Raw genomic sequence first — 13,896 nt, 5'->3', positions numbered from 1 at the left:
TCTCTACTTGTAATATAACTGTTCCATTGGTTCTGTGTAATCTATCTCAAGTTCTATGTTTGATGTACAGTCTTGCCAAAATGTTTGCATACTGTTCTATATTTATGTTACTGCTTACATGCATGTCGTAGTTTTTGAGGTAAATGTCTGAGTAGTAACAGAGATGGTAGCGTAGATCTGACAAGCAAGTACGAGTTGTTATTCTGGTTTATATAAATTGTTTTGAGCATTTGTTCTTTGGACACACACATACACACCTGTTTTGTATAAAAGGATATGTTTTTGGAATAATCATTTTCGAAACAGGTCAACGTTTTGTTCATATAATTTTTCCGTACTAAGTTTAAAGTCAAATCTCGTCACGTGCCAGAAGTTATAGGGTGTCAAATTGTTCGACTGACCAGAAATAGTATGAAGCAAACAGGCATTGTCAGAGAACAGTGGGACCCCTCCATTGTAATTTATTCAGCAACAGGAAATGTCATCGGACTACATGAAACGTTGTTGTAGGATGTCTATTGGTAGATACCGGAAAACTACTGTCTGAGATGACCGTGTTTTAATCAGGTTAATATGTTAAGGTGAATATAAGTCGTGTCCTACGACAGGAATGGCATGAACAGATTTGTCCCAGAGGCACAGTGAATAAAAGACTTATCAAAGATGAAACGTTATTTGGCTATTGGACTATATGCAAACTGATATTAATTAGAATTCACCGAAATCGCCGCGTTACTTGGGCAAAACAACACGCTAACTTACAGTTAGGACACTGGCAACATATAATCTTTTCAGGTAAGTCCTGTTCCCGTCTTCATAAAGCTGATAGTGGAATTCATGTTCATTTACCTGAAGAACAGATGAGGAAAGACTGTTTTTCCCACAGGAGGTGGTGCAGTACATGTTTGGGCAGATGTTCATTATGGTGGAGAAACTTACAAGGAAACGTCAAAGGCAACTTCGACTGCTAGGTCAAGGTATAGCAATAACTTTGTGTTTCAAAATGAAAATTCCACTATTCACAGTGCAGGTATTCTGCAGAATTATCTCGACCAGGAGGGCATTACTACAAGATTACCATGGCTTGCAAAGTCTTCAGGTTGTAATCCCATTTAAAATTGATAGAAGATTGCTAACAACGACTCTAAACAAGCTACTATAGCTGAGTTGCATCAGCTTCTAGTCACAAGTTGGGATGAAGTCACGGTTGATTACATCAATAACCTCATAGACAGCATGTCACATCGACTTTCGAAAATTATTAGAATAGGAGGAGGACAATCAAGTACTGAATGTTTAATGTGAATTGATATAAGGTTACAGACGCTATTTATTATAATTTGATGTTATATATGTTTTGGTGAGCTTTTGTTGTAATAGGTAATATGTTGAATTACACATCTTTCTGCAGGTGTCTGATAAAATTGATTGCTGTTCTAATAAATTGTTCACAATGTCCACAGAGCCTATTTCATTATACATATTACATACGTACAGTTTGACAGCGCTAAGTGTATTTGTATTCTATCTTCTTACTATAATGTACGTAGCGTATGTATCTACGTATGTAACCAAAACTCCTGTGTTGTATATTGAACGGGACCACAAACAAAAATTCATAAAAAATTCCACACAACGAGTGTTCAAAATTTAGACGATTATAAAGAATGGTTGTTGTACATAACACAATTTTAAATAAAAGTTCTCTCATCACAACAAGAACACGACTTTCATTAGAATTGTAAGTGAAGGTTTGATTGTATCTTTATTGACATATTTTAAATCTAATACTGAGAAAGTGGTGCTCTTAAAAATAACTATTATTATTTTTAACAAATTGTGCCATTTCTAATATATATAAAAAACTACAGTTTATATAACTAAATTTTATTAAAATTTTGAGGTCTATACATTGAATTATTTTAATGTAATAAGTTTCATGTGACTATAGAACACTTTTCCTGCGCAGTACTTTCCAGGAAAAACTCCTTTTGTTAGAAAATGTTCAGTTTTTCGAGAATTTTTCAGTGAACTATGAATACTACGATTAGTAATTATTAACACAAACAGTTACTAGTGAAAGTACTGTTATTATTTGTTACCAAATGTGCAAACATTTTGACCAACATTCTAGAACTTTCCCATTCTTCTTACATATATGTTATATACTTGATATATAATTATTTCGCTGTTTTTGTATAAGTTATGTATTATGTTCTATACTTGACATATAACTGTCCTACTCTTGTTATATGAGCTACGCCTCTTTTCGATTTACAACTACTACTGTCTCTTCTTTGATCTGTTCCATTTAATTAAAAAAAAAAATCTCTGTTTTCAGTGGCACAGTGACATGTCTGCAGACTTACAATGCTAGAATCCGGATGTTGATACCCGTGGTAAACATAGCACAGATGGTCTATTGTGTTGCTTGGTGCTTAATTCTAACAAACAAACAATTTCTGCATTAATTTTTACAGCGTTATATTTTATTTTCTAACTCGCACCTTATTCACTTCTCCTGTTTCTTTTAGTTCTGTCTCTTTAGTACTGTTCGACACTAATTTACCTTCGTACAAAGGTTTTTAATAATATGCTTCATTTCTAATGATTTATATTTTAAGCACTTGAAACCCAAGTTAAATACACGCACACAAACACAAATATATATATTATAGTGATACATTAGTTCGGCTTTATTGTCTGTAGTTATAAACGCAATTTTAAGAACGTGTAATGAGTGAATGTTACATATTAATTTTTCATTGGTTTGTAATGCGTGAAACTATCCTAACATTAAATTTTATACACGCATATCTAAGACTATGCCGTGTAAATAGAAGGTGACTATTGGAATCTAACCATTTCTTATTAAAAGTTCATACAAATGCAGTTAAGATTGTTGTCTTAATGTTTTAATCAAACCTAACACAAAACCTAATGACGAATTCTACCGTCTCCAGATTCTGGAAGTCCTGTTGATTTTCCTTACGGAGTTCAACCAGGTTTCTACACCTTTATTCCAAGTCAACATCCACCAGAATCCATGGACTTTCCGCCAGGACCCATGAGGAATGCTGTAACATCTAGCCCGCCTCCTTCCTCAAGGGTTATGGGTCATGGATTACCTCCAGGTGGGCTGATGGTTCAAGGTATATTCTGTAGTAAGAACTTTTCTTTATCTCTTCGGTGCGGTGGGATTTATTTTAAGGTTACTAACTATTTACAGCATCCGTATTTATTTCTCACATTTTATTTAATGCCTCCATAGCCCTAAAGAATCTAGATTTAAGACATCTTCATACAAACATATCTTTCAGATTTAGACAACTTTCTCGTGATATTAAAGTATACAAATGTAAAAAAAAAGACTGAAATGTAAGAATATATTAATTATATTTTCTTTAATACATGTACATAAGCTAGTACACAGTATACATCTTGAGTACATCAAGAGTATATCCCGAGAACACATGAATAATTGACAAATTTCAGACGCCCTTGTTTTTTAATTTTTATTGTTTTAGTATTTCAAACTATATTAGAAAAACAAGAAAACTACATAAAAATCATAAGTTTAAATGTTATTTTTTGAAAAAACTTATATCTATAGCCAGAAGAAATTTGTTCCATATTTCTGAGGTCCAAGCTAGAAAGAAGAGGGAATTTTTCATAGCTTCGGCACTTGAAATTCTTCTAGAAAGGATTAGAGCAAATTAATCTAGGGACTTTTTTTTTCAATAGTATATTTTTGGGTGCCAGCAATATCAAGCGTGGGGCGCGCGCATATCCGATATGATTTTTATTACTCGCTGGGATATCTACTAGTCTACCCTCAATTTGAAATTCTTTTAGTCAGGGTTAGAATAAATTACTTCATAAAGCGTTGAGCGTGGTTTAATAGATCAATCGAAAGGGCTTCACCATCTGAGTCCAAAACTTTAATTAGATCTCAAATCGGCCAGAGATGACGGAATTATGAGCTTTGTTTGTTTGCTTGTAACTAAACACAAGTTAGACAATGGGCTATCTATCCTCTGCCCAACACAGGTATCAAAACCCACTATTTAGCGGTGTAAGTCCACATACATACCGCTGACCACGGGGAAGGGGGCGAATTACGGACTAAATGTTTGTACTTTAAAAACAAAACAAAAACTCACATCCACGCTATGAGCCCTTATGCCGCGGTTATATAAAAGTCAATAGGCTAGCAACATGTTATATTTACAACGACACATTTGGAGAAAAGTGTTAGAAAACCCGCTTCCTTGTAGATACATCTACAATATTGTGGTGTGTGTGACAAGTTTGAAAAAATTAGGAAACAAAAACTTTTGTCATTTTTTTCTAAATTTTCAACCCAACAAAAATTTGTAATCGATATATATTCGTAATTACCGTCTATATATATATATTTATATATATGATGTCAATACAGGCTGTTACATAAAAAGAAGTACACAATTATATTATTCGATTTAAGATTACGTGCTATTAGACTTTGTAGTTAAGAAATACAAATAATCAAAACCATAGAAATGATTAAAAAGAAAAAAATACTGTAATCAAATTAGAAAAAACAACAACTTGTAATTAAATAATACAAAATTGTCGACACCGCATGACATAAACAATCAGTTAACTGTACTTCTGTTCTTCTAAGTGCGTCGAAACGTAAACTGTTTGATGTATTCTTTCTTCCTCGTTTCTTTAGGCCAACTTAATCTTGGTGCAGACGCCCCCTATCTTCAGCACCATAATGACCTCATGTCTCAACGCTCCAGCCCAGACTCAGTAATGACTCTTCCACCTGCTTCAGATGCCTACTGTCCACTCAGATCGTCAACGGCCGAAACTTTCCATCCGGGTCTCTCTCATCAGTCACTAAGCGAGACTCCCGTTTGGTGACGTCATTTCCGTCAAGCAACTTATGCTTCGTTTAAATGACTTAACAGAAATAAAGACACTACGTTTTTTGTTTTTCGTTGTTATTGTTGATTTTAAAGATATACATAAATGTCAGTTGGTTCCCATCCTTCTTCACATAAATGTATTCGATGAATTAATATCATTGCACATGGCAGTTATTAAAGGTTAACCAATGAAATCACCGAGATATGTGCAGAAATTCATTCGGTGATTGTGACGTATCATCAGTACTTATTAAACTTGTGCAATGTTTATCAATTTTTGATTTACTAGCTACTTCATTTTCCACCATAGAACGTACTAATTCACACTGGACTTAAACCCCTTTGGAACTGATAAACAGAACCGAGATTCCTACAATAGTGTGTGTATGCGACCATTGTTACGCGCAGGAAGCGTCAAGACCTAAAACAGTTATCATTCGAGTGAGCTATTAAAAATGTTTATTTGTTTTGTAAATAGCGTTTTTTCATAGTAATAAGTGTCCACCTCGTGTAAATATTTGTATTTATCGTGCTCCCTACGTTTCTTTCGAGTTTCTCTCTCGTTAAGATGTTAATCTTCTGTTTCAGGCCTTCGTCACAGCTGCATCAAGGCTTACACAGGAGAACTAATACTCAATTCAAGGAACATGGTACCCCCTACTTTACAGCACTGTTTAACTTCAGAAGTTATGGTCAAGTTTCTACTTGTCTCTCTACTAACAACTTCTGTGACAGTAAAAAAGACACGTAGACATGTTTACGTGATGCCCTCGTTGTCAGTGTATCCTCACTTTTATTTTTCATAAATAGTATATATGTTACATTGCTGGATATGCGGTATGATATAAAATCTACCCAAGAGTGTAATGTAATAAGGGAATTTTTTTAAGATTTAAGTGGACAAATGTATACTATCTGACATCGATGACGAAATTTAAAATGGTTACCTTTTTCGATTATTGACCCCCTTTCTTCCAGTAATTTTTAATTTTAATATAGGAAGACAAACTGTCCAAAAACTCTTATTTTCTCTCTGTGTATATTTAGAAATTAAAATGAAGTTATGATAATTTTTACACCGGCTAGATAGAAAGGATATATACACTACACATGCTATGAACCTGTTATAAGTGGCCGCAGATTTAGGTTAGACCAAAGCAGTTGAGCTATTAAAAACTTGCATTACGGTCAAGTCACGAATATGCTATTATTTTTTTTGTTAAACATTGGCGTATATAAAGTATGTATTGGTTTTATCCAAATCTTCTCTTCTTCAGTCGAAAATATTAATTTTTCGCAGTTTAAGATTCGCTCCAACAGGTTGATTCAACCGATGACTTAACTAACTAAAACCATTTTTTTTCTTTTTTTTAATATTGAAACCAGAGTTATACAAGAAAATATAAACTTGAACCCACTAGTACAGTGTACCTTAAACTAAAACTAAACTAAGTTAATGTTAACAGAAACAAACGTTGGAAGTTTAATGCTAGTATTATCATTTTTCACACGGGCAATTTAATATATAACCGTAAAAGTTTTAAATAATTTTAGGAATTGGTTTAACATATATGTCAAATTATGTAGGAAAAGGAAAATGAAAGAAAGATCGCATAATATTAAAAAATAGCAGTAACATTCCCAAAGTTATCTTGCTCAATGCTTATCGTTTACGAGACTAGAGTTCGAAAATTCGAACGACTGTCTTGTTTACGTTACACGCATGCGCATTACCGTCAAACAGATATGATTTAAACAGAACTGGATTTGTCGGCAGACCGGTAGAGCATTTTGATACAATTTGAATTACGTCACACGCATGCACACTGCGATCAAAGATTTAAGATTTGAAATAAAACCTCTTAAGATTTTTAGAGAAGCTGGTTTAGTTTCTCGCCAGGAAGGTTGTTTATCTATCCACCTGTTATCAGCTGGTCTAATGCATTAAAAACCAAAACATATAAGCACATTACAGGTAACTTGGATATTTAATCCTCCAGTGTTATAAATTCCTTGATATGTATTGATCGCTAACTTATATAGTTTTGCGTTTGGATTTCTAAGCCTTTGAAAAGTAAATATTTTAGTCTAAAACAAAAGCATGCAATACAAGACTGCTTTTAATGAGATTTACATTGGCAATGATCTTAGTTTATCAATATGGTCAGATATTCACGTGATCAGTTGCATGGTTTTATACAGGTTTAATTATCACCAGTAACCTATATGTCTCATCTCATTTCATTAATATTCTACACAAACTTTATTCACTTTCACTTAAAGTTTTGAGCCGCTTATTCTGACACTGTAAAAAATGTGGGTAGAGTAAAAATAGTTTTATATTTTTCTTTACTTTTAAGGCGGAAACATGATTGTTTACGGGTCTAGTTCTGCGAGATAATAATTAATAATACATAATAATAATAATATGTTTTAGCTTACATTATTCACAATTAACTCTTGTATATATATATATATATATATATATATATACATGTCCCTGGTGTTGTACAATGTCAAATACTGTGTGAATGTAGGTATTGTTTTAGAAAACAACAATGGTCTAGTATTTGAAATCTCAACTGTTAGGTTTATTGGAGAGATTGATAATGTCTTTGTAACAATCTATTGTAAGTGTTAATAATGTCAGTGCAAAATATGTAAGATAATAAAATTGTGTTGAAAGTTATCTTGTGTGTTATATATGGTTTATAAATGCTGGCCTGAATACGTGAACGGTTCAACAGTGTAGGCTTAGAAAATCCGACAAAAATCCCCGTCTTTTTATACCTGTCTACTGGAGGTATTTACTTATTACTTGAATCTGTACCTATTGCATACATATAACTCTTAAGTTTGTTTCTCTTAGTGCAACGTCTATTTGTTTGCTTTTTATCACGGGTAATGGAACCCGATTTCTTAGTTATAAGCTCTCCGACTTGACAGTGGAGCATGTACAATGTTAAAGTGTATCTTGAAGGGGTATGCATTATGTTCAAACACGGATAAACCTATATTATTGTTATACCTTCACTGGATGTTGAAAGATATAGTATTCAAATTCCTGTGTACAAAGTTCCTGTATGTACTTTTTCAAATTATTTGTATTGTGTTCAAGCTCTTCTTAAACGTACACGATCTGTGTATATAGAAGTTTGTTTGTATTGTGTTCAGGTCCTTCTTAAACATTCACTATCTTTGTTGAAATAAGCTTGTTTCTATTGTGTTCAAATCCTTAAAGGTACGTGATCCGTATCTATATATAATATTTGAATATATTTTTATCCTGTTTAGGAAGTGTTTGGATCTGCATGCAGTATGCTCAGATAATCTCTGTACTTATACGCACTATGTTCAAATAAGTCTTCACTCTTTATGTATCATGTTTAGATAATCCTTTTACCTGTGCGTTTATGTCCAGTTAATCCTTCAATCTATGTTAATCGTGTTCATATAATTCTTGAATCTTTACGTATTGTGTTAAGTCTATGCACCTTAAGTCTATGTATACATACTATTAAAATATTTTTTTTCATATATGTTATGATCATGCAAATGCAGATACGTTAATCAGTTACACACACCTAATAATATTAAACTTTCAAAAACTTCTATTTCAAATTTATTCTTTATTTCTAAGGCCTTTCTTCTAAAATTTCCAAATTCGTTTTACTCTCACTATATAATTGGATATTTACGGATATGAAACATTTTAATCCTGTAAAAAAAGGTAAAAACACCGTGTTCCCGGAGAACTAATGGTAAGCTTGAAAGTTTATAAGGCTAAAATCAGGGTTCAATCCCCACATTTGGTACATCACATATACCTAGTCCATTATGTAGTTTTCTGCTTAACGTTAAAACAAAGAAACAAAAACAACGTAAACAAATAATAAACTCGTCTCCCGCCATACACCCGTTTTTATAAAACATTTATGTGCAAACTTTGAGATCAGAAGATCTCGAAAAAAAGGCGAAACAGAAATCAAACAATATAATATAATGCAATCGATTGTTCTGAAATATGATTCGCACAGATGTGTACGTGCTAGTTTTTTCTAGTTGATCAACGTGGAAAACATTTGTTTTAGGCCTAATCTCAAAGGTTCGGCGTAAGTGTAACGTGCAAAAAAGTGGCAAACCTTAAAATAATGAAACTTTCATTTTAAAAATGAAAGTAAATCATTTTTCGTTTGTGAAAATTCTGACGTTTCAACAGAATCACTTTAATTTTACCAGTCTCACAAGAAAGAACTACTCTATCGGAGAAAATCTGGTACTGATAGAATATCTACTAACTTTTTCTAATTGTTGTTTCATACTAGTTTTTTGTTTTTTTTCAGGTGACTATAAGTATTTGTTTGCTTGATATTAAGCACAAAGCTACACAGTGGGTTACCTTTGCTCTGGTCACCACGGGTATCTAAACGTCAATTCTAGCGTTGTGAGTTCGCAGTTATGCTGAATGTCTGCGGTATTACAACGTTAGAAGCCAGGTTTTTGATACCCGTAATGGGCATAGCACATACTGTCCATTATATAGCTTTGTGCTTAAATACAAACAAAATTCTGTTTATTACTTACTCCACTATTGAGAGTTTGTTGTATATAAATGATTTGCGTCTCTATCCTGCTTTACTTGTATCTTTCGTTGAATTTTTTTGGGATATTCTTGAGAAAAATAAATTGGCAAAATATTCGATTTATTATAACATCTATTCATCATAACACTTATTCAAAATCTTACCTAATTTTGCTGTGGAGAAAGTTCCGACAACGAACCGTAGGTTTATTCAAAAGACCTATTATAATTAAAACTGTAAAACAACCGATTTCTACGCACGAGCAGTTTTTACTGTTTCATTTAGAAATTATCAATGACTGTCACGGTCCATTTAGTAAATACAAGCTTACATCAATCAAGCGATAAGCTATTAGGTTTATATACTGAGTACGGTTTATCTTAGCAGGCCTGATAAACTGGGAAAAGACTTAAATCACCCATCCTTAGTTTAGCACTCCGTAATAACGGGTCTGTCTTTTTTTTTTTTTCCTTTTCGTCGCTAAGAAGAAGCCTTAAAGAATGTTTAACCAGTAGCTGTCCTACACTTTACTCTGGATGCCGTCGTGCCACTGTCAACAATCACTATTATAAGGTTGGATTTTTGTCTCAGTATAACTTAATAATTCTTCCTCTGAAGAGTTCTTCCTCAACGCCAGAACCTTAACAGAAAACTTTGGCTGCTCTTGTAATCTAGCAGACTCTTTACCACCAAAACGGTTCCACACCATCCAAAATATATACCATATCCAATAACATTTATTTTACGAAGCGATCCAGGGTCGTTTACAGTCTGTTCTTACATAATCTCTCCTTTCGTTTTAAATGAACTGTAATGAAATTTTCGAAAATGAATTTCGTACAAATCATCGAAAAAAAAAAAAAAACACTACAAGAAAATTAATAAATGAGTTGACGATTTTGTGTAACTTTAAATACACGAAATATTTATTTTCCTGCACCAGAAGCATCGTGCAATTTTTTAGCATTAAAAAAAATTATAATGTTCAATGATACATATTAGTCGTTCGAGCTATGGAAATAGTTTTCTTGGAAGTTCGCGCAAACTCACGCTAGTAGTTCCTAATTTAGGAGAGAAAGACTAGAGATAAGAAAGGTAGTCATCACCACACAACCAATCAAATAATGGTGAGATTGACCATTATATTATAATGCCCCACAGCTGAAAGGGCAAGCATGCTTGGTGGGACGGGTATTCGAATCCCACAACTCGCAGATTGCAAGTCAAGCGCCCCCTAACTATCTGACCATGCCAGGCTCTGTGGAAAAAAGTTCTCAGTCGTGCTTACAATAGTCGTAGTTATTTATTTTGATATTAATATGAATGCTTCCTCCTTTATTGAAAAAGAGATATTTCCTAAGATCCGCGAGAATAATTTAATAGCATCTAACGATATGCTGTTAGAACTAGACTTACTGGTAGAAGACTGCGAAACGATTAATTTCAAAAACTATTTTAAACATATGCTTTTGATTAAATATTATTAATAAGTTAGCGAATATATTTTTGGATAAAACTTATGAAATATATAACTTCAATGTAAAAATCATAACGTATGAAAAACTTACAAGGACAAAATTTAAAGCACGTTTGACAAAAGCGAAACAAAAATATATATATACTAAGACATTGTAAAAGTTGAGTAAAAAACACATCAATAAACAAAGAAACAAGAACAAAAATAAATTTACTAGCAAGTAGATTGTTGTTGTTAGTTTTGGAGCAAAGCTAAACAACGGTTTGTCTGCGCTCTTTCCATCGAAGGGGATCTAGCTCCGGATTTTAGCGTTGTAAGCTCGGAACCTTATCTCTGAGGCCCCGGGAAACAATAGATAGATAGACATGATCAATACTATATTGATTCAACAAGTTCAAAAACTAAAATAGAAAGATCAATGTTTGTTTATTGTTGAGCGCGAAGTTATACAATGGGCAATTTGTGATATGTCAACCACGATTATTCAGAAAGTGTAATAATAATAATAATAATAATAATGAGATATCAGCTCTTATGATGTATGTATAACATTTGTACTGACGAATAATGAACTGTAAATTAGTAGATTGCGTGTTACAAGCCCAGTAAAGAAAGGTGTGATAAAACTTATAATAAGTTTTGTTGTGGTATTATATCACTCAAACCATTACTTATATACAAATCATGCTTCGCTAACAGCTAGATGTTACACACCACAATAATTTTTTCCAGAATATACACTGTATTTTTCTAAGGATTTGAGTATCAGTGAGCTAAAAGTAGTTTTTTTTCCTTTTCTTTCTTTTTTTTGTCTTGACTGGCAAAGCCTAGACTGTAGGTCGGCAACTGGTTTGTTTGAATTACTTCACAACAAGACTGGTGACGATAAATTTTCTCGCGTTAGTTCGTGTGCATTTCAATTTCGCGCAAAACTACTCAAGGGCTTCTGCGCTAGCCGTCCCGAATTTAAGTCATAGACCAGAGGGAAGACAGATATTCAGCACCATTCAACTCTTGGACTACTCTTTAGCAACGAATGGTGGGATTGATTATCATATTATTACGTCTCTGGATTGCGAGTCGAATGCTCCAACGTCCAAGCCATGCTAGGCTATTTTCATTTATTTATTTATCCGTTCCGTATGGGTTTCCATCAAGAAGAACTTGATGCACACCGTTGCCAACGAGGCCTTCCGATTAACACCAATACTCATCAGATCGATTAGGCTTAGTGTGTTGAATGGTGCTGAATATCTGTCTTCCCTCTAGTCTATGACTTAAAAATTAGGGACGGCTAGCGCAGAAGCTCTTGAGTAGTTTTGCGCAAAATTGAAAAGCACACAAACTAACGCGAGAAAATTCATAGTCACCAGTCTTGTTGTGAAGTAATTCAAGCGAACCAGCTACCGACCTACAGGCTAGACTTTGCCAGTCAAGACAAAAAAAAAAAAAAAACTACTTTTAGCTCACTGATACTCAAATCCTTAGAAAAATACAGTGTATATTCCGGAAAAAAATATTTCCTTCCCTATACGTTGATTGTAAGCAAACTGCAGCCAACGAGTTATCGTGCTAATACCAATATAGATGTTTTACAAGGGATAATTTAGGGCTACGTTATACAAACTCATCAAAACTTATTAATTAAAGGAAATAAAGAGTGCCTTGCCAGAACAAGTTTAGTTTATAAAGTGCGCACTCATTGTGCGATAATTTATGTGATGCAAAGTTATATTATCAAAATTGTTTGCCTGTGATTTGTCTAAAGCGCATCACGTGATATGAAACATTTTAAACTTTGCTTTGAAAAGCTTATTCAGTAAGTAGCAATGATATTCGGTTGTCAGGACCGTTTCCATTCACGATATACGCCGCAACAGAACTTTAAAGACGACACTTTTTTTAAAGCACAATGTTATCAGGCTGATCCATTTACGTCTAATTTACAAATAGTCTCGGAAACCACACCACCATTCTGAAGTTAGACAGGGACATACATTATACGTTTATTGGTACGGTCGTATGATGATGGATTGTTATATTTTAAAAATTAAACAAATTCTAAATCTTATGGATTTATTATTGATGCTTAAAATGAGGCCATAATCATTAATAAAATGATAAACTTTGAAATTTACATCTAGGCTTGGCAATGTAAGCCAAATATACTACGTGAAACGCTAATAAGAGGGAGAGGTGCACAACGAAATAAAATTCACTGGTAATTTCGGCAACAGATCACCTGTTGTTCTCATAACCATCAATAATTGTTCAATGTTTGCACGTAAGCCGAGATAAACTGTCCTTCTATATCTTGAACATAGTTCTGACCTAATATCCACTTGTGACTTCCATCTCTTGTGGATGGAACTGGATTCGTAAACCACACCTGCACTTTACAAAATGGTATGCTGAAGGTAATAAAACAATGGAGAACATACGCAATACTTTACGTTAAGAAGTGATGTCCACTTGTTTGCATCATCAACGCAATTGGTGTACCTTGTTTAGCTGTAACCTGATGCTTTTAACTTAATAAACCCTCTGAATTCTGTGTATCTTTTACATATATGCTGATCTTACGTTCCTTAATATATGAATATATGTTCGGAAGAAATATCTTTGTCCTCTTTAGCTTTAAGACTAATTATTCATTACAGTTAATGGCATGTACCTTGGCTAACTTAAAAGAATCGTTTTCGACATATTAGGTTGAGGAATAATTCGTGAGCGTTTTTAAATAATTTCATTCAAGCATTACATGCAAGACTATACAATACTTCAATGCATGAACACATTACACCCAAAACCTTTATTATGATACTTTATTTCATGTAATACCTAGGTATATAGTATGCATTGTTTTAAACGAAATTGCAAGAAATTAAATGCGAAAAGCAGATGGTGTCGAAAATGCTCG

General features: G+C 33.4%; 1 protein-coding gene and 1 long non-coding RNA gene across 4 annotated transcripts in view; one reads left to right on the top strand and one right to left on the bottom strand.

Annotated features, from left to right (window-relative positions):
* Nucleotides 1–7,605, top strand: part of LOC143253317 (LIM/homeobox protein Lhx5-like) — a 101,900-nt gene extending 94,295 nt beyond the window's left edge. Inside the window, exons 5-6 of one of the 3 annotated variants that reach the window (XM_076506992.1) lie at nt 2,964–3,164; nt 4,718–7,605. In XM_076506992.1, the coding sequence (XP_076363107.1) occupies nt 2,964–3,164; nt 4,718–4,911 (395 nt within the window). In that variant the 3' untranslated portion in view covers nt 4,912–7,605. The remainder of the gene's footprint in view (nt 1–2,963; nt 3,165–4,717) is intronic. The other 2 variants (XM_076506994.1, XM_076506993.1) reach the window with 2 other exon arrangements.
* A 2,157-nt stretch (nt 7,606–9,762) lies between these two features.
* Nucleotides 9,763–13,896, bottom strand: part of LOC143254635 (uncharacterized) — a 35,910-nt gene continuing 31,776 nt past the window's right edge. Inside the window, exon 3 of the long non-coding RNA XR_013030294.1 lies at nt 9,763–10,307. This is a non-coding gene — a long non-coding RNA (uncharacterized LOC143254635). The remainder of the gene's footprint in view (nt 10,308–13,896) is intronic.

The sequence above is a fragment of the Tachypleus tridentatus genome, chromosome 6 (genome assembly GCF_004210375.1).
Source record: "Tachypleus tridentatus isolate NWPU-2018 chromosome 6, ASM421037v1, whole genome shotgun sequence".
Taxonomy (NCBI): domain Eukaryota; kingdom Metazoa; phylum Arthropoda; class Merostomata; order Xiphosura; family Limulidae; genus Tachypleus; species Tachypleus tridentatus.
Note: the sequence above shows the minus strand (reverse complement) of the source record. Positions and strands in the feature narration are given on the sequence as shown.